General features: G+C 29.8%; 7 protein-coding genes across 7 annotated transcripts; 4 read left to right on the top strand and 3 right to left on the bottom strand.

Annotated features, from left to right (window-relative positions):
* Positions 1 to 2,086: 2,086 nt before the first annotated feature.
* On the bottom strand, positions 2,087 to 2,983 carry Phum_PHUM024120 (uncharacterized protein; the record flags this gene model as incomplete). The annotated part of the gene is made up of 3 exons (XM_002422887.1): positions 2,087 to 2,200; positions 2,560 to 2,714; positions 2,857 to 2,983. The coding sequence occupies 3 exons, from the start codon at positions 2,981 to 2,983 to the stop codon at positions 2,087 to 2,089; spliced, it is 396 nt and encodes a 131-aa protein (XP_002422932.1).
* Positions 2,984 to 3,183: 200 nt separating this feature from the next.
* On the bottom strand, positions 3,184 to 8,128 carry Phum_PHUM024110 (transcription initiation factor TFIID subunit, putative; the record flags this gene model as incomplete). Its single annotated transcript, XM_002422886.1, has 18 exons — positions 3,184 to 3,606; positions 3,698 to 3,876; positions 3,951 to 4,132; positions 4,220 to 4,439; positions 4,521 to 4,732; positions 4,812 to 5,005; positions 5,081 to 5,254; positions 5,331 to 5,523; positions 5,629 to 5,865; positions 5,967 to 6,175; positions 6,264 to 6,506; positions 6,575 to 6,832; positions 6,908 to 7,085; positions 7,164 to 7,402; positions 7,479 to 7,695; positions 7,775 to 7,938; positions 8,025 to 8,077; positions 8,110 to 8,128. The coding sequence occupies 18 exons, from the start codon at positions 8,126 to 8,128 to the stop codon at positions 3,184 to 3,186; spliced, it is 3,594 nt and encodes a 1,197-aa protein (XP_002422931.1).
* A 601-nt stretch (positions 8,129 to 8,729) lies between these two features.
* Positions 8,730 to 9,886, top strand: Phum_PHUM024100 (BTB/POZ domain-containing protein KCTD10, putative; the record flags this gene model as incomplete). The annotated part of the gene is made up of 4 exons (XM_002422885.1): positions 8,730 to 8,895; positions 9,004 to 9,263; positions 9,340 to 9,591; positions 9,686 to 9,886. The coding sequence occupies 4 exons, from the start codon at positions 8,730 to 8,732 to the stop codon at positions 9,884 to 9,886; spliced, it is 879 nt and encodes a 292-aa protein (XP_002422930.1).
* A 1,105-nt stretch (positions 9,887 to 10,991) lies between these two features.
* Positions 10,992 to 13,002, top strand: Phum_PHUM024090 (molybdopterin- binding protein, putative; the record flags this gene model as incomplete). Its single annotated transcript, XM_002422884.1, has 2 exons — positions 10,992 to 11,109; positions 11,633 to 13,002. The coding sequence occupies 2 exons, from the start codon at positions 10,992 to 10,994 to the stop codon at positions 13,000 to 13,002; spliced, it is 1,488 nt and encodes a 495-aa protein (XP_002422929.1).
* Positions 13,003 to 13,452: 450 nt separating this feature from the next.
* On the bottom strand, positions 13,453 to 15,269 carry Phum_PHUM024080 (uncharacterized protein; the record flags this gene model as incomplete). Its single annotated transcript, XM_002422883.1, has 6 exons — positions 15,146 to 15,269; positions 14,829 to 15,069; positions 14,606 to 14,754; positions 14,116 to 14,309; positions 13,658 to 13,767; positions 13,453 to 13,570 (listed from the first exon to the last, which is right to left on the bottom strand). The coding sequence occupies exons 1-6, from the start codon at positions 15,237 to 15,239 to the stop codon at positions 13,453 to 13,455; spliced, it is 906 nt and encodes a 301-aa protein (XP_002422928.1). The 5' UTR covers positions 15,240 to 15,269.
* An 809-nt stretch (positions 15,270 to 16,078) lies between these two features.
* On the top strand, positions 16,079 to 18,922 carry Phum_PHUM024070 (leucyl-tRNA synthetase, putative; the record flags this gene model as incomplete). Its single annotated transcript, XM_002422882.1, has 2 exons — positions 16,079 to 16,115; positions 16,434 to 18,922. 2 exons carry the CDS (start codon positions 16,079 to 16,081, stop codon positions 18,920 to 18,922), a joined length of 2,526 nt encoding a protein of 841 aa, XP_002422927.1.
* A 3,950-nt stretch (positions 18,923 to 22,872) lies between these two features.
* Phum_PHUM024060 (mariner transposase, putative) lies at positions 22,873 to 23,612 on the top strand (the record flags this gene model as incomplete). Its single annotated transcript, XM_002422881.1, has 2 exons — positions 22,873 to 22,944; positions 23,079 to 23,612. The coding sequence occupies 2 exons, from the start codon at positions 22,873 to 22,875 to the stop codon at positions 23,610 to 23,612; spliced, it is 606 nt and encodes a 201-aa protein (XP_002422926.1).
* Positions 23,613 to 25,006: the final 1,394 nt, after the last annotated feature.

Below are 25,006 nucleotides of genomic sequence, written 5' to 3'. Positions count from 1 at the left end.
AAAAAAAAAATTATTTTAAATATAAATAATAATATTTAAAAAAAAAAATTATTATTATTATTATTCGGTGATAATTTTAATAAGTTATCGATAAGTTAAATCATAAATAAATATTATGTACATAAAAAAAAACGATAATAATGATTATTATTATAAAAATAAATAAGTGATCGTTTATTAAAAAATAAGAAATGGAGGATAAAAAAAAAATTATTCATATAAATGTGTAAAATTATTAATAATAATAATAATAATAATAATAATAATAATGATTATCATCATTATTATTATTGTTCGGGGTAGAATTTTTTCCGAAATTTAAAAAGAAAAAATTATAAATAAAAATAAGTAAAATAAAAAAATATATATATATATATAAATAAATAAATAAATAAGGAGAAAAAAAATAGTTTTAGTTATTATTATTATTATTATTATTATTATTATTATTATTATTATTATTCATCTGTTATTTGTTGCATGTTATTATTATTATCATACGTACCGTACGAAAAAAAAAATTATTATTATTTTTTATTATTATTATTATTATTTAATTTTCTCCTTTTTTTATTATTAAAAATATTTTTTCGATTATTACGTACGAAAATAAAAAATTGCAAATTTATTATTAAAATGAGCGGGACAAAATGTCCGAAAATAAATAAATAAATAAATAAAGTGTCTAAAAATAAAAAAACACGTGATAAAAATGACACGTGATACGACTGATAAAAACCAAAACAAAAGGTTTAGTGATAAGACAGTCGTAAATAATAATAATACACTACTACTATAATCGTGTGCGTTTGATGATAACGTGCGTTTTTTCTATTTAATAATATATTTATTAACGTGAGACAAATTTTTTAAAAGGAAATGATAATGATGATGATAAGAAGAAAAATTATTAATAAATAAATTAAATTTAATTAATTAATTAATTAATTATTAAAAAAAAAAAATTCGGCAATCTTTAATTAAACGAAATTAAAATTGATTATTGATTGATTGTAATTTGTTTTTTTTTTTTTGTAAACAAATAATCGAATACGATTACTTTATCATCATTATCATTATCATTATTATTATCATCATCATCATCATCATCTTCGTTTCATTCATTCATTCACGGTTGTGCCAAAATATTTATTGATTGATTTAATCCGATACGAAAAACGGTTACACGAATCAATCAACTTTTTTTTAATTCATTTACGTGATAACAGGTGCGCGAATAATAATAATAATGATGATGATGATGATAAAAAAAACGATGTTTAATAATAATAATAATATCGAATAAGTTTTTAAAATAATAATAATAATAATAATAATATTAATAAAAAAAAATTTTTAAACATATGCGATGTATCGTAAGATTTAACGCATCGTAAAAATAATAATAAAAAAAAGGAACAATTCAATCAATCAGTGAATGAATGAATGAGAATGAGAATGAATCAATTACTTTTAAAAGTGTTATTTTAAATATCAATGTAGTGACATGAAAATAAATAGAAAATTTTATTATTTATATTGCTATTAATAATATTAATAATAATAATATTATCATTGTTACATATTCAATATTCGATTAAATGTTTTTTTTTTCTTTCTTTCTTTCTTTCTCCATTTTTTTTATGATTTAATTTAAATAAATGGAAGTAATAATAATAATAATAATAATAAAGAAAGAATAAAAAAAGAAAAAAGCAATAAAAAAAATTATTATTATTTAAAAATAAGAAGATGTGAAAGAGAGAGAGAAAGAGAGAGGAAAAGAAATTAAAGAGATATGTAACATGAGAGAAAAGATAAATTATTGACAATGAAAATAATAATAATAATAATAATAAGAGAAAAAAGGTTGTAAATAATAATGTAACAAGTTTTAATTGTAGAACTCTAGTTACGGTATCACAGTTTTAGTTGTAAAGTAAAATAAAAATTATCTTTAAGAATGAAAAAAAGAAAAAAAAATTGTTCATGGGGTAAAAATATATGATTAAAATATTTCTTTTTGGAAATTTTATTGAAATTCATTTTAATCCTTTCTTCAGCTATTTTATGTTTTTTTTTCCATTTAATACATTTGTATCTGATCAATTATATCCTGTTGTTCAGATTCAATTTTTAATAATGATTGATGTTGAACTCTTAAACGTTCCAATTCCGTTGATTTTTCTATTATGAGTGACTGAAAATGAAAAATGGCGCATTTTATTACCCACTTACTGTATATGTTTATGTCAACAAGTAAAATTTCGCGCCAAAAAAAATTTTTGTCGCGTCATTGAAAATAAGTTGGCAACAATGTTTGTTTTCAGTTAAAATGAAATGATTCAAATATCGTTCGTGAATGTGTGTGGTGATGTTGTGCATAACGATTGTGTAATTAACAAATTATTTGTTTTAATTGGTTTTCACGGGAAATTTGTTTTAATCATCGTCAGGTAAGACCTTTAAGTTAATTTTTTTTAAATTTTAAATGTTTTTAACATGCAGACATGTTTGTTTTTCTTTAAATTCTTTATAAGGAAAATATTTTTTTTTTACCTTATATTGTTTTCGTTGGGTTTCTCTTTGTTTCGCCATTGATTTTAATAAATTAGATGAGCCCAATGCTTTTATTCTTTCTTTTTCCACGTGTTTCGATAAGTTTTGTATTGATGTGAGAAATTCATTTGATATCTTATGAAAATCTGTTATTTCTGTAATTTTTTATGAAAAAATTATTAATCTTTACCTTTAGCCATGTTAAAAAACCTACATCACCTCCAATCAAATTTGTGAGTTGTATGTTTCTTAAAGAGATAATTATTATTATTATTATTATTATTATTATTGACTTACTCTGTGAAAAATCTTTACATTCATCTTTTAAATCATTTGTTTTATCGGCAGCCTCCGGTTCCCAAACTCTAACGCGATTTAATTCGTCAAAAAATAAACCCAATTTTTCTAAACTTTCCGACGACATATTTGTTTTGTTTTTGATTTTCACACCCGTTGTCATGGTAACGATAAAATATTATTACTATCGATAATTCGAGTAATCGAGAAAAGGTAACAAAATAAAATAATGGACACGCCATTTTAAATAATTATATATATATGTATATATTTATATAAAATCCTTATAAACGTTTATAAAAACATTTTTGTCTTTTTTTTTTTTTTTTACATCGGCGACATAACAAAATCTTTTGATCCTTCCGTGGGACTCGGTGTCGAACTCAAAGAACTCAAAGTTTCCTCTTTCACGTTCAATTTGTTGCTCAAATCTTTTTTCTCTTTATTTTTTTCCTTTCCGTGTTTATGATGCCTGTGTTTGTGTTTGTGTTTTTTCTTATCCTTTTTCTTTTTCTTTAATTTCTCGTGAGACGTTCCTTGAGAGCTCGTCGATCGATTAACGTTGTTGTACCCGACTTTCGAATCTCCCATTATTTCTTTCGTCGAAAACATTCCCGGTTCGAAACCGATCGGTCCAGATTGATTCCCGGATATTCCGGGTAGAGAAGCCGAATTGTCGGAAAACATTTCTTTCTTTATCGAATCATCTTCAACCGCGAGCGTTTCCGTTATCGTTTCCGATAATAATTCCTGCGTGAGATGAAAAAAAAAAAAATGTTTTTTAATAAATTAATAAAATGGTTTGATCCCAATTTTTTTTTTTTTTTTTTTTGCATCTTACTTTTATTTTCATTTTGTTTTCGTCTTCTTCTGCTGCTTCTATTTCAACCGTAACGATCCCTAAATTGTGTTCGTCTGTTGCACTCGTGGTAACCGTGGGTTCTTTTTCTTTTGGAGAAGGTGGGGACGATGCTTTTCTTTTAACACCCGCAATCGGAGTTATCATGTCTGATAAAGGTTCTGCAAAAAAAAAAAAAAAAAACGTTAACATTTTTACATTTAAAATGTTTGAAAAACAATAATAAGAGGAAAACCTTGTTTGACGGGTAAATAAGGTTTAGAATCCATTTGTTTGAATTCCATTTTTTCCAATTTCGGTTTTAATAAATTTGCCATTTCCGGTGTCGGAGTGCAATTGGGCCTTCTCGTTCCGTAAAGTGTAAAATACAAATCCACAAAATCGCATCGTAATCTGGAATCGTAGGACATTTGAGAACTGGAAAGAAAATAATAATAATAAAAACCACTCTACGTATTGTCTGATAATAAATAAATTTGTTTGTTTGTTCGCTCGCTCGCTCACTTGATAATGCTCCATAATTTTTCAACGAGTTCCTCGCGATCGAGTATATGATGATGAGCTCTTAAAAATGGAGGATTTTCGATTAACAATTGTAACAAATTGTGTTTTAAATAAGGATCCGGATCCGATTCCGCTAAATTCAGTAAAAATTCTAAATCTGACCATTTTCCATCCACTTTAGTGTAGTCCACCAATGCTTCGAGAGCAGCCAATCGAACATCTGGAATGTAACATTTTCAAAACGTAACGTAACATTTGAACCCGCAACGTCATCAGGTATTTTTTTTTCTCTGATACGTACCTATAAATTGACCGTAAGCGGCATAACTTCGAAATAGTGCAGGATGATTGGGCAAATGTCCGAATTTTTGTAATTTTCTTATAGCTTTTAAACAAGCGACGGTTACGGTGTATTTGTAACAGGGCAAAAGTTTTTCCAGGTTGAGGCACCTCGTTATTTCTTCTAGAATCAATCTTGCGTCCGATGATAAATTTTCCGCTTTGATCGCGCTCCTATCGATGTAAAACATCATCATCATTATTATCAATGATTTTCATTTAAAAGCTACGAATCAAAATTGGTTTGCTTTACCCTTGTTGGACGACCGAAATAACCGGAGTCACGGAAGCCGCGAGTGCTTCGATCAAACTCGCTCTGTAATAATTGTCGGAAAATAAATTTTTGCTGTTGTCGTTGTATTTGAATAGATCGAGAAGAAATCTGATGACGTCAGGTGGACAAATTCCGTGAACGTTACGAATCCCCGCCATCGCGATGGGTATGGTCTGAAAAATGTAGTTTTCGTCGTGAATACTAAAATTTTTCGTATCGACATCGTAAAAAAAAGATGGAGGAATTACCTTTTGCAAATAATAATGTTGAAAATTTTGAAAATTATTTTGCTTCATTATGTGAGGGCAAGAAAACGAACCGAACAATTTTCTAAATATTGTCAACATTGCCGGTGGGCCAGCCCAATTCGCAATCATCGCATTTGCTACTTTCGTTAGACAATGAGCCGCCTTACATCGAACCTTAACGGAAAAACAAACAATTAAAACTGGACAAAAAAAAATTCGAAATTCGGGGGGGAGGGGGGTCAATATTTACCTTGTAATACGTTCCCTCGTTTTCTATAGTATCGGTCAAAGCTAATCTCGTCGCTGGAGTGGGATACCTTTCCAAACTTGCAATGGCTTCTATCTGTGCTATGACATCCCGTTCGTGACGTAATTGATATTGCCACTGATAATCGGGTTGCTCTATATTTGTAGATCTGAGCAATGTAATTTCCGGATCCAATCTGATCCATAAAACTGGAGAATCGCTAAAATACAATTTTTTTTTTTTTAAATTTCTTTCTTTTTAAAAAATTTCATAAACCGTTACTGGAACCTTTTTGACATACTCCATCGCGCTTAAATCCATATCGACTTCTTCTCCGGTACACAATGGAATTTTTTTCTTTTTGTTTCTCCTACTTTTAGAATGACAAGTGATATCCGCTCTTGACGTTCCTTCAACTTGTAAAGTGTGTTTAAAAGTGCCATCGAGTTCTTGTATGGTCACCAATAAAGGTCCCATGTATTTTCTAATCCCTCTTTGATTCGTTGAATCTTGTCTTATTTCTAATTCTACTGTATTTCTAATTGATAAAAAAAAAAAAGTTTTAGGGAAATGATTTTCAATCGATATTTATTTGCACACTGAATTACTTTTAAAAATTGGATTTTTCGCACAAGTTACCTTTTTCTATTAAAAACAAATGTTAAACTAAATTTGGCGTGTCCCCCCGTTCTAACCCATTGATCAATAAAAACAGACATATCTTTTCCCGTCACTGTGAAAATTGCTTTGTGAAAAACGTTCGTGCTTATGAGTAAATGACTCCATAATCCGCTGCCGATTTTCTGCTGCGAAGCGTTCGACGCTAACGATAACTGCTTATTAAAAACCTAATCGAACAAAAATATTTCCTCCGTTAAAAAACGAGTCGTGTAATGGTGTAATGATAATAATAATAATAATAATAATAATTTAAACCTGAAGTAAAAGCTCTTGTCCGATTCTATGTTCTAACATTCTTATAACCAAATGTGCTTTTTTCCGAACGACTTCTGCATACTTTGGCGACAAAGTGTGAAGACTTCTGATTGGAAAATAAAAATTCGAATTGTCTGACGATCTAGACGAACTGAATGGAACAGGTTGCGTGCTAGGCACTTGACTCGGATCTAATATTATTCCTCCGTATTCTTCTTCGTATTTGACAACGTCTGCTAAATCCTAATTTGAAAATATTTAATGTTAAATATAATCTTTTTAAAAGGTTCATCAACGACGCAAACACGTACGCAATGAATTCTTTCCCTGTATTCATTATTTCCAAAACATTTTTTCGAATAGAGGCCGCATAAATAGGTAGCGATTCCTTTCGGTAGCCAACTATCCGACCAATTTTGCATCGAAATAAAACAACCGAAAAATTGTTCGGCTATCGCTTGAGCCATTGCTTTTCTCGTAATTACCGTTTGATCTATTATGGCCGGAGAATGCAATAAATTTGTCGATAAAATGCTCATCGTGGCATATGATGATATATCATTGTAAGCCTTGAAAAAAAATTTTATTATTTCCTTATAAAATTTATTTCATTATTATGTTTGGGAAACATGTGGAAAATATACCTCATCAACAAAAACTTGTTTATAACAAGTATATGGGTATCTTGTAGCTAATGTTTCCTCGTAAAACTCGAAAGCTTCATGCATGTATTTGGCAGTTGTTTTCAATAAAGTAAGAAGTTGAGGCAAACAAAAATGTGTGACTTCATGCATGTATGGATCTACATATATCTCGAAAGGACTAAAAAGAATTATTTTTACAATAAGAAAATATTATTTATCATTATGAGGGTTTTTTTTTAAAAATTTATCCACGAACCCAACAGCCAAACATATATTCGGAGCACAAGTTGGTGTGGTTAATAAATAATGAAAAGTTTTTCGTCTCATATCTGGAGTATAAACAACTTCAATGAGATCTCCATTAGAAACAGCTGTCATGAATTCATCGACTGTGAATTCCAACTTCCAAGTGCATGGCTCTGCATAGCTGTCAACGCATGGAAACCACAATCTAGATGAATTTTCATGCCCACAAGAAAACATGTGAGCTCCTTTCTAAAAAATTGAAAGACAAAGCATACAATGTACTGATTACATTGTAATTTTAAACTACAAAATTAAAACTATTTACTTCGACTAAAGTTCCTTCACATTCTGGTATAACAAAATGCAAACCGCCTTGAGGTTGTTCTATTGAAAATTCAATTGCCACTCTCATTCCTCTACCCTCACCAACCAAGTGGCTTGCATCAGGAGGAATGCTAACAATAAGTTCTCCAGCATTGCAATCTGGATCAGTTCTAATAGCAGCAGCGAGATGAGCCGTAGAAAAAAATTCTAAAGAACGCCTAAACAAAAATCATAAATTAAAATGCAGCTAGCTACATATATATTAAAAAAAGACACATTTAAAAATAGGAAACTCACTGTTTAGTGTCTCCTTGACAAACATCTAAAAAAGGATCAAAATACTGAAAGGGTGCTTCGAAAGTATCATTTAAACATACTCTGTAAATTCTACATTGCTTAGCATTTAGCTTAATGTGTCGTAAATTATCCTTCAATGGCACTATAGTTAACTCTACAAATCCCTGAATGTTGGACAAATATTTTAATATAAAAATAAAATTATTTAACACATCTAAAGGTAATTTTTACTCATTTCAATAAAACTTACAATAACACTTTTTGTTTGAAAACTGATTCCGGTTAAACTGACTATTTGATGAGCTGTAAATAATGAAAAATAAACTATATTAAACAATTTAAGTTTATGGACATTATTATTTAAAAATTGTGCAAAACTTAAAAATTATGTAAATGTTTTTTGAATGAGCTTTCATCCATGTAAATTGTGTCTAAATTTTTCAAACGAATATTTTATACATGAATGAATTATAATTTATATTTTCGGCGAGGGTTATAAAATTAAAAAAAGGTAAAAAAAAATTGTAGTAAGGTACTTATATTTTAAAAGGCCTCGAATTATCAGCCGTTCTTTCTTTTTTCATTTTTTTTTCTCGGTGATTTATAAAAATTCATTAAATATAAACTTATTAAGAAACCATGTTTGTAAACTTAATTGAAGTGTCACTAGAATCCCTTAGTTTTGTAGTTATGTCTTAATTTTATCTATTTCATACAACGAAGTCTTTTTTTTTTTTTTTTTTACAATTAACAATTATTAATTAGGGAGTTATAATTATTTTTTTTATAGTTACAATTATTTAAACGTTTGTATAAAAATCTTTAAAAAATTTTATTTGAAAAAAAAAGAGAACGAACTGTTTGAGTGCTCTTTAATTTTTATTATTATTATTATTATTACTATGATTAAATAAAATTTTTTTTTTTAATTTAACGTTGATTTAATAATAAAATAATGTCTGGAGATCATAAAACCGTTATCAAAGGTAATCCATCTCAATATGTCAAACTTAATATTGGTGGATCTTTACATTACACCACGATTGGAACTTTGACTAAACATGATACTATGCTGAGAGCCATGTTCAGTGGACGAATGGAAGTCCTGACCGATTCTGAAGGTGAAAATAATTTTTAAATGTTAATTCTACGTAAAATGCAATCACAATAAACCTGATCAAAAATTCATGTGCATCAATTTTTATGATGGGTGAATGATTTATTCATAGGTTGGATTTTAATTGATCGCTGTGGAAAACATTTTGGAACTATATTAAACTTTCTCAGAGATGGAAGCACGCCACTATCTGAAGAAACGAGAGCTATAGCAGAACTTTTAGCAGAAGCAAAATATTATTGTGTGACTGAATTAGTCGAATTCTGCGAAAGAGTTTTAGCACAAAAAAGTAGAGAAGCTGAACCCATATGCAGAGTACCATTAATAACTTCTAAAAAAGAAGAACAGTTACTGATATCAAACTCGAGCAAGGTGTGTTAAAATATGGTTTCTTTTTTTTTTGGTATTCATCATTCGAAAAAAGAATTAATTTTTACATGTGTTGCAGCCTGTGGTGAAATTACACATTAATAGGCACAATAATAAATATTCATACACTACAACATCAGATGATAATTTGCTTAAAAACATTGAGCTTTTCGATAGGCTTTCATTAAGATTTAGCGGTAGAGTTCTTTTCATAAAAGATGTTATAGGTTCGAATGAAATATGCTGTTGGACATTTTATGGGCATGGTAAAAAAGTGGCAGAAGTATGTTGCACTTCAATCGTTTACACAACTGATAAAAAACACACAAAGGTACTTGAAAATAATTTTATTAAATATATTTAAAAGGAAACAAAATAAAAAAAAAGGAAATTTTTTTTTTTTCACCATGAAATCAAATTTGTAGGTTGATTTCCCGGAAGCGAGAATTTATGAGGAAAGTTTAAATATCCTTTTGTACGAAAATAGAACAGGACCAGATTTAGAATTGATGCAAGCTACATCAACGAGAGGAGCAGTAAGTGCAGGCATGTCTGCTTACACAAGCGACGAAGAAGAAGAAAGATCAGGATTGGCAAGATTGAGATCGAATAAGCAGAATCCATGATATTTTCATTATTTTCACTCGACTCTTAATTCTCTTTCTGCTTAACATCATTCCTAAAGTTTTTTAATAAAAAAATTTTAATCTTGATGCAAATTGTAATAAAATAATCAATCGAAAGAAGAGGAGAAACATAAAGAATTGAGTATTAAAATTGCAAATATCTTTCGACAACATAATATGAATATTTGCTTTTAAATTTATTTTATATTTTAACTAAATAATTAATTTTATTCGATGGAATGTTTTCATTTTAAAGTTATTAAAATTTCAAAAAAAACTTGTGCTACTGTCATTATCTTTAAATGTTTTTTCTTTATATATAATTAGTTTCAATATCCGAGTAAAATTAATGGAGTGTTAGTTTTTTTTTTTTTGGTTGTAATTTAAAAGTTTTTAATGAGGGTTAAATCATTCATTAGTAGTCATTTTCGACATGTGTCGTTATTTTTTTTACTATATATGCATGTTCCTTTTTTTAAATAGATAAATTTTCTTTCAATAGCAATAATAATAATAATAATAACAAGAACTTATCAACTTTTGTATATTTTATCAAAAATGAATTGAATCGAGTTCTGTTCTTTTTAAAATATTGTATTTAATTTAATGTTTTTTTTTATGAAATCATAATGAAGGGGATTACATAAAAAAATTGTTTTTTTAAATTTTTAATAATGTATTATTAATTAATTTCTTCTTTTTGAATGTTTTTTTATAAAAAAAAGTGAAGAAAAGAATAATTTAATGCGATAATTTTTAAATAATAGTGTAATAATCGTCGGCCTATTGATATGCAACGTGTTATTATTATTATTTTTTTTCTTATTTGATTTAATGTTAACATTTATTGTTATATCGATTTGAATTTTTGAAATAAAAAAAATTATTGTTTTTAGAAAAAGAAAAATGGTTTTTTTTGTTTAAAAAAAAAAAAAAAAATATAATCAATTTGTTCACAAATGATACAAGTTCAAGTTTTACAGACGTCTTATTGTAAAGTAACGTGACGTTTAGCGCCCTCTACCAAAATGGCCGCTTCTATAGTTCGTTAAAATTTATTAAAAAAAATATTTTATAAAAAAAAAAGTGATTTAACGTTAATAAAATGTTGGTCGTAGGAATTCGTAAATGTTTAATCATCACTAGTCGAAGATGTGTTCATCACGATAATGGTCAAATAATGACAAGGAAAAATATAAGACCTAAAACAAGCGGAATTATAGGTAAGTTAACATGATTGATTTTAACTGTTTGTCAAGAGTAATATATATATATGGTTTTAAATAATAATTCACCGGTTAATTAATTCGAAATTAACGGTTGTTTCTTATTTAAATATGTCTCTGTGTATATTTAAAATGGCAGCCTGTCATTTAAATATGTAAAACAGGAAAAAAAATGAATAAATTATTATTATTAATATGAATTTTAAGAAGATGTTATTATATTAGTGACAAAAAAAAATTTTCTTTTTTTTGTGTTTTGTGATGTATTGAATAGATAATCAAGGTAAGTAATTCAAATTTAATTAAAACAAAAATTATTAACAAATATTTAAGTTATGTTGTTTTATAACAATTGTCACTGATTGTAAGGTTCAATTTTGTAATTGTCGATATTTTTTTTTTTTTTTTAAACACAATGGCAAACGATTATAAATAATTAGATTAATTAAGTTTTTATGTTTATCTAATAATTAATATTCATGGTTGTTTTATTTGGAGTTGTTAATTATATAATTTTTAGTTACAGGTGATGAAGTTTTAAAAGGTCAAGTTCTAGATACAAATTCTTACTTCCTATGTAAAAATTTATATAAAATGGGAATAAAAGTAATGTCAATATCTAAAGTACCTGATGATTTGAATGTTATATCTGAAAAAGTAAAGGATTATTCAAATAAATATGATTATGTTCTAACAACAGGAGGTATCGGTCCCACACATGATGACATAACATTCGAAGCTGTCGCCAAAGCATTCGACGATGAATTAGTCTACCATTCGGAATTGGTTAAAATTGTTAAAAATTTCTACAAGACAGATGATATAAATCATCCAGGTTTGAAAATGGCTAAAATACCTAAAACAGCAAATGTAACATTTGGTTTTGATCCGATAACGAATAAGAAAGCATTTTATCCGAATGTATCTGTTAAAAATGTATTCATGTTTCCTGGTGTTCCAATTTTATGCGAAAGACTTTTCAATTTTACTAAAAATCAATTGTTTTCGAGTAATCAAAAATTTCATTTGAAAGAATTGTATTTATCATCGAATGAAGACCTCATTGTGAATGAACTTAACAGTGCTGTTAAAAAATTTCAAAATGTTTTATTCGGATCGTATCCGAAATATTTTCACAGTTATTACAATGTTAAAATAACAATTGAATCCGTCGACGAATCGGAAACGGTTAACGCACACGAATACCTACGTCGAATCATACCTGAAAAATATCAAATTGATTATGATGGCGATCCATTTTCTGATAAGTTAAACAAAATGAAAAAATTAAATAATGACAAGTTAAATGAAACGTATGAAAAATTAGAAAGGGATTTATTGGCGGGAAAAAAAAAAAATTCAAACGATATTTTTATTTATTTCGACGGAAGTATAAATTCAACGGTTTTGCTTCACATAATGGCGACGATATACGAAAAAAATTATACGGATAAACAATCTATGAATTGTATTTATTTGGAAAAAAATATTAAAATAAATTCGTACGTTAACGAAACTGTTAAAAATTACAATTTAAATCTATTGAAATTAAATCGTGATAATTTTATTCATTTTGCCAAATCCCACGGGAACATACTCATCGTGATCGGAGTTAGAAAAACGGAACCCAATTCGTCGGAGATATTAAAGTCGTTCAATGGCGTTAACTTTATAAATCCGTTATTTGATTGGAATTATAGCGATTTGTGGAACGTAACGAGAAACCTTTATCTGCCATATTGTAACCTTTACGACGAAGGTTTCACGACTATAAATGACGTTCATGGTAAACCGAATCCTTATTTAAAAACCGTCGGACCACGTTCGGATTTGATTTATTATAAAAAAGCTCACGAATTACAAGATAATTCGTTGGAACACTTTACGTAAAAACGAATCGCATTTCCGGTTTCCAACGGTTTTTTTCCCCCGTAAAAAAAAAAAATAATTAGCGTTAAGTTTTTTGTCTTTTTCTTCTACTACTATTATTATTATTATTATTATTGTTATTGTTGTCGTTGTAGGGAATTTAAAAAAAAAAAAAAAATTTATTGAATTTATATATATTTATTTATTATTATTATTTTGCGTGTAATAAAACGTTACGTTACTATTATTTTTAATGAAAAAAAGTTATTATTATTACTATAGAAAACTGTGATTTAATAATAATAATAATAGTTTGAGTGATATGTTTTAAATATTTAATATTTTTTTTTTTTATGTAATTGATGAAAAACTGTGTGAATTTTTTTTTTTTAATTTAAATTTAAATTATTAATTTTAATTGAGGTGAATAATAATAATAATAATAATAATGTAAAGAGATTAATTAATTAATTAATAACATCGACATCTGTGTGCTGGACAACGAGGAGGATAAACAATGCATTGATCTTGACAATACGTATCCGCTCCGGCTCTTCCCTCGATTTCTCCGACGGCATCGCAAACTTGACTGAAACGGAAAAATACAAATAATAATGATAATGATGACGAGGGGAAGGGGGTAGGGGGAGAAGGGGTGACGATTTTTCATACTTACGGACAGTGACATATGAGTGCTGGACAATTCGGCGGATAACGAAGACAATTAACTTGACACCAATGATCGATACCTGGAATTCTGTGATATAAAGGAGTACCTATGCACACCTGCGATCTAAAATTTATAAATATTTTATTATTATTATTATTGTCGGTGTTGTTAATGACGTCATTAAATGTAGCTCGCATTTAAGGAGAAGGTTTTAAAAATTTTTTTTTTATTAAATTTGGAGTTAATTTGTTGTCATTCATAAAATGCGAGTTTTTATCATTATTATTATTATTATTATTATTATTATTATTATTATTATTTGTCAGTTTTTATTTATGGGTTTATAAAATAAATTTACAAACCTGTGTAACTACTATTAAAGCAGACGATAAAATTAATAATATTCGATTCGTTTTTAATAAAAAAAAAAAAACTGGAAGGTATAAAAAAAAAATGTACCTAACGACCAACGGATGAACAAGTTCGGGAGTTCTTAAATCCCGGAAATATAATAAAAATGGATTATCCGGTTGTACGAATTGCGGCGGTAATCCGGATGTACTTGTTACGATTGTTATATCCGCACAATTTCTAAACGTTTCCGGTCTTCCACAACCGATCGCTTCCGTTCCATTTGCACAAGTTCCCCACATGTTACCTGTTGTATAAAAAACATTTTTTTTTTTGTTATGTTGTATTCTCCATTATTATTATTATTTTAAATAAATTTTTTAATAAATAAATAAAAAGAGTAAAATTAATAATTTTTTATTAAAAAATTAATTTTCAAAACCTGTAAATCTTCTCTTCATTTTTTTTTAAAAAGATTTACAACCGAAAACGTTGACCTTTTTTTTTATAAACTCGTTAATAGAATTTAATTATAAAATATTAAAATTTTTTTGTGTTATGTTATGCCCCCCCTTCCCCCTCTCCCGGGAAATTTTTTTTTACCTGTGTAATAAGTCCATTGGAGAACGCATTGTGTGCAAGTTACGAATGGTGGTAGTCTAACTTTGTAACGGAAAATTGCTTTCTTTTTCGTATCCGGTGGAATTATAAATTGTTTTTCTTTTCTCGTTCCAGCTATGTATAACGGATACCTGGATTTAAGGAAATTTTTTAAAGCATTTTGTTGACGATGATGATGAACCTTAAAAAATTATTTGTCGCGTACCTGTCGAAACATTCTTGCGACGCTTCGTATCTCGGATTGTTATTCGGACATAAACTCATTTCGAATCGACCCCAATGATTCGCCGTTAATTCTATTTCCACGTCGATTTCCTGTCCTATGGTATAATGTCGTCCGATGATTCCTTTCGCATATGTGCCACCGGCTTCGTGTAATCGTGGTTTTTCCATGTTCCAAGGATCACCGCAAACTCCGCAACGACCCTGATTTTGTTCCCATTGAACTGATCGATCGAAAAATAAAACAGAACCGTAATTATCGCATTTTCTCTCTCTCTCTCTCATTTTCTTTTAACGTACCTGCGTGACCACCGCAGAAAAGCTCATTGTCATTGTAGTTTACAGGATTGGGAAATCCAAATCTCCACATTGAATTTCTCGCTGGAGGATCCATGAGACGACCATGACCTTCAACACCCGCTTGTCTTAAAAACTAGAAATCGTATAATTACAGGTTAAAATAAATTTTTTTCTTTTTCTCGATTCGATACATATATCGTGTGTGTGCCACCATCTTCGATATATCGTTCGATAACAATACGAAAAATTATATTTACGATGAAAATTTCAACAAAAAAAAAAAAATAGAAAAAAGTCGAGGTTAACTCGTTTGACCATAAACTAATAAATCAAAAAGTAATAAATAATAATAATAATTTAATCATAATTAATTATTAATGGGTAATAATTATTCGGATTATTGTTATAAAAAATTACTCGCGGATTTATTACTCCGACCAATTATTATTATTATTATTTATTACCGCGGAAAAAAAAAATAATTTAATGTCTCGACACCACAATGGATCATTTCATTTTTATTTATTTATTTATTTATTTTTTTTTGTAAAAATAAAAGTTATTTTGAGCCCACCCATTCATTAGAGGGGAAGTCGCACCCGTTATTAAACCCATAACAAAAAAAACAAAATGGCGACGGTTTCACACGAACGATGACAGGCTGCTGCAGGTGGGAAAAAAAAAAAAAAAGATTAATAACATTTACACCGACATTTTTTTTTTTTTTAAACGTGTTAAAAAATATTTAATTTTAATTGTCGAGTCGAAAAATTACTGAGGAGGGAGGAGAGGGGATGTGAGGGGGGGAAATGAAAAATGTTTTTTTTTTTTTTTTTTTTTTCGGTAAAAAATTATTATCGTTGTGATTGACGTGTTATTTAATTATTGGTATTATTGTTTTTACGTCTTCCGGAGTCGATGAAAATAATAATAATGATGATGAGGGAGGAGGGAATAAGGAAGGAAGAGGGTAGGGGGAAGGGAAGGGAAAGGGTTGGGAAAAAGTTTTCCTCACCTGTACGAGAATTAAAAAAATTCCGACAAAAGTTTTTCTTTTTTTCATTTCTTTCGTCATCATCATGTTTCAAAGACGTCACCTGTAAAAAAAAGAAGAATAAAATTATTCATTATTATTTGTTTGTTGTTTGTTTGTTTGTTTCCAACGGTAAAAAAAAGTAGTTGTGGTTTGTTGTACGTTTGAGACTTTTATAATTTTGTGAAAAGTTTTTTAAAAAGGAAAATAAAAAAGTTTGATTGTACTTTGATTGTTTTTCTTTTGTAATTTTAGGTGCGGTGAGATTTTCAGGTAGTGGTGGTGGTGGCGGTGGTGGCGTGAATCTCTGGAACGAAGAACTAACAAACGACGTTAGGAAAAAAATAGAAAAACACTGGAGTTGTAAAACGTTAGATTTTAGTCGAATCGATGAAAATAACGATAAAGAAAAATTTTACGTTTTGTCAATGTTTCCGTATCCGTCGGGATCTCTTCACATGGGTCACGTTAGAGTGTATAGCATAAGCGACGTACTAGCAAGATTTTTCAGAATGAGAGGGAAAAATGTCATACATCCCATGGGTTGGGACGCTTTTGGTTTGCCGGCGGAAAATGCCGCTTTCGAAAAGGGTATAAATCCGGACGAGTGGACTCAACAAAACATAGCAAACATGAAATCCGTCATGGAAAAATTGTGTTTTAGTTTTGACTGGAGTAGAGAATTCGCGACGTGCGATTCCGATTATTACAAATGGACTCAGTTTTTATTTTTGAAACTTTACGAAAGGGGATTAGTGTATAGGAAAGAAGCGGTCGTGAATTGGGATCCCGTGGATTTAACCGTTTTAGCCGACGAACAAGTGGATGCAAACGGTCGGTCATGGCGTTCGGGAGCCATTGTCGAAAAGAAATTATTAAAACAGTGGTTCGTGAAAACGACGAGTTTTTCTCAATTGTTATACGACGGTTTGGAGGATCCGATTTTAGAAGATTGGAAAGAAATAAAACCGATACAAAGGAATTGGATCGGAAAACTCGACGGAACTTTCATAAATTTCGAAATCGTCGGACATGTTGAAAATTGTAGGGAAAAAGAAATTTCGATTTGGTTAAAACGACCGGAATACATAGATCGTGGTAAATTTGTTGCCGTTCAACCCGGAAGCGTTTGGACGTTCGGTGTCAAACAAGAGGGCCTTCTTCCGTACCGTCTCAAAAATCCATTCACGAACGAATCCCTTCCGGTTTACATGACGTCGGAAGTTAAATATCTTAAAAATAACGATGTTTATTTAGGTATACCCGATCTCAGCGAAACGGATAAAAATTTTGCAACGTCCGTCGGCATAAAATGTTGTCCGGGATTGCAAGAAAGTGCAAGCGAAGAAGAATTGCTCGATCTGAGGGAAAAAATTTGTTCGGAAGCGAGAGAACGCGGGATCGGTGGTCATCCGGCAAGTTTTAAACTCAGGGATTGGCTCATATCCCGACAGAGATTTTGGGGAACTCCCATACCCATAATATATTGCGAACGTTGCGGCGAACAACCCGTGCCGGAAACGGATTTACCCGTGAAATTACCCAAAGTGAAATATTTAAAATTAGGTACGAATCCGTTGAAAGAAGATAAATCGTGGTTGAACGTGAAGTGTCCGAAATGCGGATCCGAAGGTGCGACGAGGGAAACTGATACGATGGATACCTTCGTCGATTCTTCTTGGTACTTTTTAAGATTTCTAGATCCGGACAACGCTCAAGCGGGTTTCAACGTGGAAAAAATCAAAAAAATGATGCCGGTCGATATTTACATCGGTGGAATCGAACACGCGACGCTTCACCTGTACTTTGCCAGGTTCATGAATCATTTTTTATACTCGGTGGATTTGGTTCCACATCCGGAACCGTTCAAAAGACTTTTGTGTCAGGGTTTGGTCAAAGGAAAAACTTTCCGGTGTGAAAAAACTGGGAAATACGTGAGATCGGATTCGGTGGAATTGAAAAACAAAGAATACGTCGATAAAAAAACCGGGAATCCTGTCGTCATGAATTGGGAAAAAATGAGCAAGTCGAAATACAACGGAGTGGAACCCAGTGAAATGATTGAAAATTATGGCGTCGACGCTTTGAGAACCGTCATACTCGCGGAAGCAGCACCGCGTTCGAGTTTAAACTGGGATGAAAAATCATTTAGAAACATACTCATGTGGCAGAGCAAACTTTGGGACGCCGTGAAAAAATTTAACGACGTCAGAAGTAAAAGTGCGACGAATCCGTCGAAAGACGAAAGAAGCGAAGAATTTAAAAAATTAGATTTGTATTTGTACGACAGCAGAAATTTTTACGTGAAAAAAATAACTTCTCTTTTGGAGAAAACGTTCAGCGTGTCGGTCGCCATTGCCAAAATGCAAGGATTGACGAATTCGTTGAGAAAAGCAGACGAAGAAACGATGGCGTTGAGTGAGAATTACGAAAAAGCTTTGGCAACTCAAATAATAATGCTCGCACCGATAGCTCCATCGTTCGCATCCGAGCTGTGGTCGGGATTTTTAAAAGCACCCAACAGACTGTCGAAAGAAGAGGGAATAGAATGGTGGGATAAACCATTGATGGAACAAAAATGGCCGAAAGTCGATGAGGATTACGTTGAAAAATCCGATGGAATCGTCGTCGACATGCTCAAATTATCAAATAAAACTATTGCTGCGGCCAAGGAGAAAAAAAACGAAACGAAAAAATCGTCTAAGAAAAAATTAAAAGTTTCCGGAAGTACGAGAAATGACTAAAAAAATCGTTTCCGGTAGGGAAATGGAGGGAAAACGGTTAAAACATAGTCGCATTTAAAAAAAAAGTAAATACTCGAAACAGCCATGCTAACTAACGTTGGTAAAAATCCGTTAAAAAAACAATCGTCACGTGACGTTTAAAAATTAATTTTTTCTACTCATTGTTTTAATAATGATAATGATAATAATAATGATAATAATTGAATTATAAAAAAAATTAAAAAAATCAAGAGCGAATTGATTTTCTCGATACTTTACGGGGGGTTGGGGGGAGTGGCGGGAAAGAAGAGGAAAAGGAGGAGAAGGAGGAGTAGGAAAAAAAAACTCGTTTTCTTACCGTAATAATAAATTATTGGATTTGTGACCCCGCTCATTATTATTATCATCATTATTATTATTATTGATTTTTACTGGAGAAAAATAAAAGATTATTCGCGCTAATTTTTTTTTTTTTGAATTTTTCCGTCGGATTAATCTTTGTTTGAAAAATTTAAATTTATTAATAATAATTTTTATTACTTTTCTCCCATTTTAAATATTAATATTAATGATAATGATAATGATAATTATAATAATAATGATAATAATAATAATTTTTTATAATTAAGTAGTTAAAAAGCCGGTCTAGACTGAAATTTACAAAATTTCAGCAAAAAAAATGAAAAAAAAAATTTGTTTTATTTAATCGATTATTATTATTATCATCATCATCATCATCATCATTATTATTATTATTATTATTATTACCGTGTTAATAACGTAATTGTTATAGTCAATCAAAATTTTTTTTTAACTTTCAAATATGATTTTTTTTTTCATAAATTAATCGGAATTTTTTTAACGGACATTTAATTTTTTTTTTTTTTTTTTTTTTTTTTTTTTAGGCAACATTGAATCGTGCGCTTTTATGTTGTCAAAAAAAAAAAAAAACACGTTTTGAAAAATACGAGAAAAAATAAAAAATAAAATAACAATCGTGACTTGATTTTTTATTTATCGAGGGAAACAAAAGAAGAAGAAGAAAAAAAAAGGATATCATATCAAATTTAAAATTTGAAGGGTGAGGGAAGGGGGGGGGAAATATTTCTGACAGGAAGAAAAAACCCCCGGAGGTCAGTCTGAACAAACAGGCAAAACGATTCTTGTGCGAAAAATTTAAATAATAATAATAATAATAATAATGTAAAAATTTGGGTGCGGTAAAAGAGCCTAATTCCGCACTTAAGAGCTTTTAAAAGTTCCTGGAGAAAAACGATGACGTCTTTTGCCTTATTTATTATCAAATTAAAAAACAAAAAACGTTATCGACCACTGATAAAACTGGAAATTATTATTATTATTATTATTAAAATACTTTTTAATTGAAAAAAGTCATTAACGTTTCCATTTATCATTATTATTATTATTATCGGTAAAAAAAAAAAATCGGAGAGTAAATTTTTTTTTTTTTGTTAAATAAAAACGTTAAGTGCTGGACCTGGAAATGATTCGTCATCGAATTTATGAATAAATTTAAAAGGAAAAAATCAATTGATTTTTGTTTGTTTGTTTGTTTGTTTATTGTTAAAACAAACGGATAAAAGTAAACTCTCTTTTTAAAAAGAATTTTTTTTTTTTTTTTACTTTTTATTTATTCATAGTATTCGTTTTTTTTTTTTCGAATACGTTAAACTATTTCCAGGTCATAAAACTTTAAAAAAAAAGAATTCATGAATTTGTTTGTATGTGCGATCACAACAAACGTTATCGTTTGTCGTCGAATTGTTTTGTTGAATTCGAAAAAAAAAAAACTTCAAGAATTTTTTTAAAGGTTTAACAACAATATTTTTATTATTATTACGTTCCAGATCGTATAAGACTCCAGATAACAAATTTCCTGGAAGATAAAAGAAAAAAGACAAACAACTTACCTTATTATTATTATTATTATTATTATCGGAACAAACGATTGTTTCAAAATTTACAAACAAATTTTTTTTTTTTTTTTTGATCAACACATTTCACAAAATTTAACAAAAACAAACACGAAAAATGTTTTAAAAAAATTAATAATAATACCTTCGGTTGTTAAAACAAACAAAAATTTATTAATAATAATAATAATTAGGATTCGGGGGACACCGTTTGTTTGTTTGTTTGTTTGTTTTAAACGTAAAATAAAACACGCGGGCGCGTTTGTAAAAAAAGGAAAAAAATTGATTTTATTATTTTTACAATATTAATGATAACGTCGAGTGATAAAGAATAAATTGATCGATCGATCGATCGATTTTAATTAATTTAATAATAATAATAATAAAACCGACAAACAAACAAACAAACGACCGTCTATGACGCGAAAAAGGAACACTAAAATTTTTATTAAGTGAGATGAAAAGAAAAAAAAAAACAAAACTGGATGTTCGGTCAATGTTTTCTACGTTAGATAAAAATTCTCCAGTTTCCAGTCGTTGTTATTTTTTTTACATTGAGTTGGTCCGTCCGTCTGTCCGGTAAGTTTTCTAATAATAATAATAATAATAATAATAATGTGGTAAAAAAAAAAAAAAATCACGTTTTTTTTGTTGTTGTTGGAACCTTAAAAAAATTCACTAAAAGTTTTTGTTTTTTTTTGTTTTTTACCGCACACTTTTTTTCGTTTGTTTGTTTTTTTGTTTGTTTACCCGTTTGTTATTTTAACTAATCGAACGATATATTTGTTCGATTTATCGATTTAAACTAATTTAATAAATTATCGGTTTCGCGGAGGAGACATTAATTGAAAAAAAAAAAAAAAAAAAAAAAAAAACATTTGATTGATTCGTTTTTAAATAAATTTCATTGGTTTAACCGGATTTGTTTTTTTCACACGTATTGTTACCTTATGTGGTTGTTGTTGTTGTTGTTGTCGTAACAAAATCAACGCCGTGACACGCACACGCACACGTATACAAACGATTGATAAAATTTTTTACGAATGATTAAAACTATTGTCTCTCTCTGTCTCTCTCTTTTCACGTTTTGTTGTATTGTACAAACGCGAATACTACACAACAACCGATTAATAATCCGTTTATAAAAAACAAAACGTTTGTTAGTTTGTTTTTTGTTTTAAACGTAAAATAAAACACGCGGGAGCGTTTGTAAAAAAAGGAAAAAAATTGATTTTATTATTTTTACAATATTAATGATAACGTCGAGTGATAAACAATAAATTGATCGATTGATCGATCGATTTTAATTAATTTAATAATAATAATAATAAAACCGACAAACAAACAAACAAACGACCGTCTATGACGCGAAAAAGGAACACTAAAATTTTTATTAAGTGAGATGAAAAGAAAAAAAAAAACAAAACTGGATGTTCGGTCAATGTTTTCTACGTTAGATAAAAATTTTCCAGTTTCCAGTCGTTGTTATTTTTTTTACATTGAGTTGGTCCGTCCGTCTGTCCGGTAAGTTTTCTAATAATAATAATAATAATAATAATAATATTGGGTTGGCAAATAAGTAACTGCGGATTTTACCAACAGATAGTTTGTTATTTTTTTTGAGTACGTTTACGTTTTTGTACAGACATGAACTTTTGATATGTTATTACTTGGTTCCTTCTGTAACATTCGGTACCAAAATTTCATTGAACTCTTAAATAGTACGCGAGCAAAAGATAATTAAACATGGGGAGCCAGAGCGAGCATTTCCTCCACATTTTACTTTTTTATTTTTGAAAGAGTGTTAATGCTTCCCAGGCCAATAAAAAGTTGTGGGTCGTGTAGGGGAATGAAGCCTTAATAGAACGGCAGTGTCAAAACTGGTTTGCGAAATTCCGTTCTGGAGATTTTTCTTTGCAAAATGAGGAGTGCTCCGGGCGCCAATTGGAGGTTAAAGATGAGCAAATAAAGGCCCTCATTGATTATGATCGGCATAGTTTGACTAAGTACATTGTAAAAAAGCTAGATAAGTCACATATGTGCGTCAAAAACCGCCTGCGGCATCTTGGGTGCCATAAGAAGCTTGATGCGTTACTTTGGGGAACGTTAGTTAACGAGGCGACTCTGTCTTTGCGATATGCTTCTTAAACGCAATGCAAATGATTCTTTTTTGAAAGAATGGTCACCGGAGATGAAAAGTGGGTTGTCTATGATGACTTTTTGAGAAAAAGATCCTGGTTTAGGCAAGGAAACAGGCACCAACAACTTCTAAGGCTGACATTCACCAAAAAAAGGTATTGTTATCATTTTGGTGGGATTACAAAGGCATAGTCAACTTTGAGCTGCTGCCACGATGTCAGACCATAAATTCAGAGGTTTACATTCGACAATTGACAAATTTAAATGATACCATCCAAGAAAAACGACCGGAACTAGCCAATAGCAAAGGAATTGTCTTTCACCACCATAATGCCAGGCCCTCCCCATCTTTAGCCACTGGACAAAAACTACTGGAGCTAGGCTGGAATGTTTTGCTGCACCCTCCATATAGTCCCAAACTAGCTCCAAATAATTATCATTTTTTCCGATTCCTAAAAAATTTTTTAAACGGACAAAAATTCCAAAACGACAATGAGGTCAAAACTGCATTGGAGCAGTTTTTTGCTCCTAAAACTAAAGAGTTGTATAAAAAAAGGAAAATGATACCACCCGAAAAATGTCAAAAGGTCACTAATAATAATAAACATAATATAATGGATAAAAATAATTTGACATAATTAATAAATCGTTTTTTGTTTTCTTAAAAAATTCGTAAATATCTTTTTGCCAACCCAATAATAAGCCAACGGCCATAGCGTGCTGGTCACACCGGTTCCCGTACGATCACCGAAGTTAAGCAGCATCGGGCGTGGTGCAAACTTGGATGGGTGACCGTTTGAGAACGCCACGTGCTGTTGGCTTAAAAAGAGAAAAAAAAAAAAATGAGAACAAGACAAAGTAAGAACCAAAAACAAAATCTTGTTCTACTGTCGACCTGAGGCAGCTCGACGAGAACGTGAATTTCACTGCTTCTGACCCTGGCCACTCCAAAGATGTTAGTCACCGGAGCCCAGTTCAGGAGACAAATCGTTCCCATCGAAAAAAGACGGACTCAGGAAGACCTTCAAGAATTGATGTGGTGCTATTTTATAATAAGTGGCACCACCGAAATTCGAGTATTTGTCCCTAAGGAATCGGGTAGAAACCTCGGATAAATACTTAAAAAACTCCGACAAGTAGCCTTGTCGTGTTTAATGGTGGATAATAATAATAATAATAATAATAATAATAATAATAATAATAATAATAATAATAATAATAATAATAATGTGATAAAAAAAAAAAAATTCACGTTTTTTTTGTTGTTGTTGGAACCTTAAAAAAATTCACTAAAAGTTTTTTTTTTTTTTTTACCGCACACTTTTTTTCGTTTGTTTGTTTGTTTGTTTGTTTGTTTACCCGTTTGTTTTTTTGAACGAATCGAACGATATATTTGTTCGATTTATCGATTTAAACTAATTTAATAAATTATCGGTTTCGCGGAGGAGACATTAATTGAAAAAAAAAAAAAAAACATTTGATTGATTCGTTTTTAAATAAATTTCATTGGTTTAACCGGATTTGTTTTTTTCACACGTATTGTTACCTTATGTGGTTGTTGTTGTTGTTGTTGTCGTAACAAAATCAACGCCGTGACACGCACACGCACTCACGCACGCATATACAAACGATTGATAAAATTTTTTACGAATGATTTAAACTATTGTCTCTCTCTGTCTTTCTCTTTTCACGTTTTGTTGTATCGTACAAACGCGAATACTACACAACAACCGATTAATAATCCGTTTATAAAAAACAAAGCGTTTGTTCGTTTGTTTTTTTTTTTCTACCTTTAGGGGGGTTGTTACAAACACTTAAAATTAAATTAACGTTATATATAAGTTAAAAATGGATTTTATTTATTGATCGTTTGTTCGGACGATTGAAATTTTTTTTTTGTTCTTTGTACAAACACAATCCGCAACACCTACCGTATTGAAACAACCGGTTTTTGTTTTTTTGATTGTTTCGTGACCGAAAGATTTTCTTTAATTTTTTTTTTCGTTCGAGCCATTTGCATAATTTGTTTAAG

This window comes from Pediculus humanus, genomic scaffold (genome assembly GCF_000006295.1).
Source record: "Pediculus humanus corporis 1103172107377 genomic scaffold, whole genome shotgun sequence".
NCBI classification, from domain to species: Eukaryota; Metazoa; Arthropoda; class Insecta; order Psocodea; family Pediculidae; genus Pediculus; species Pediculus humanus.
The sequence above is the reverse complement of the archived record's forward strand: the minus strand, read 5'-3'. Positions and strand labels throughout refer to the sequence as shown.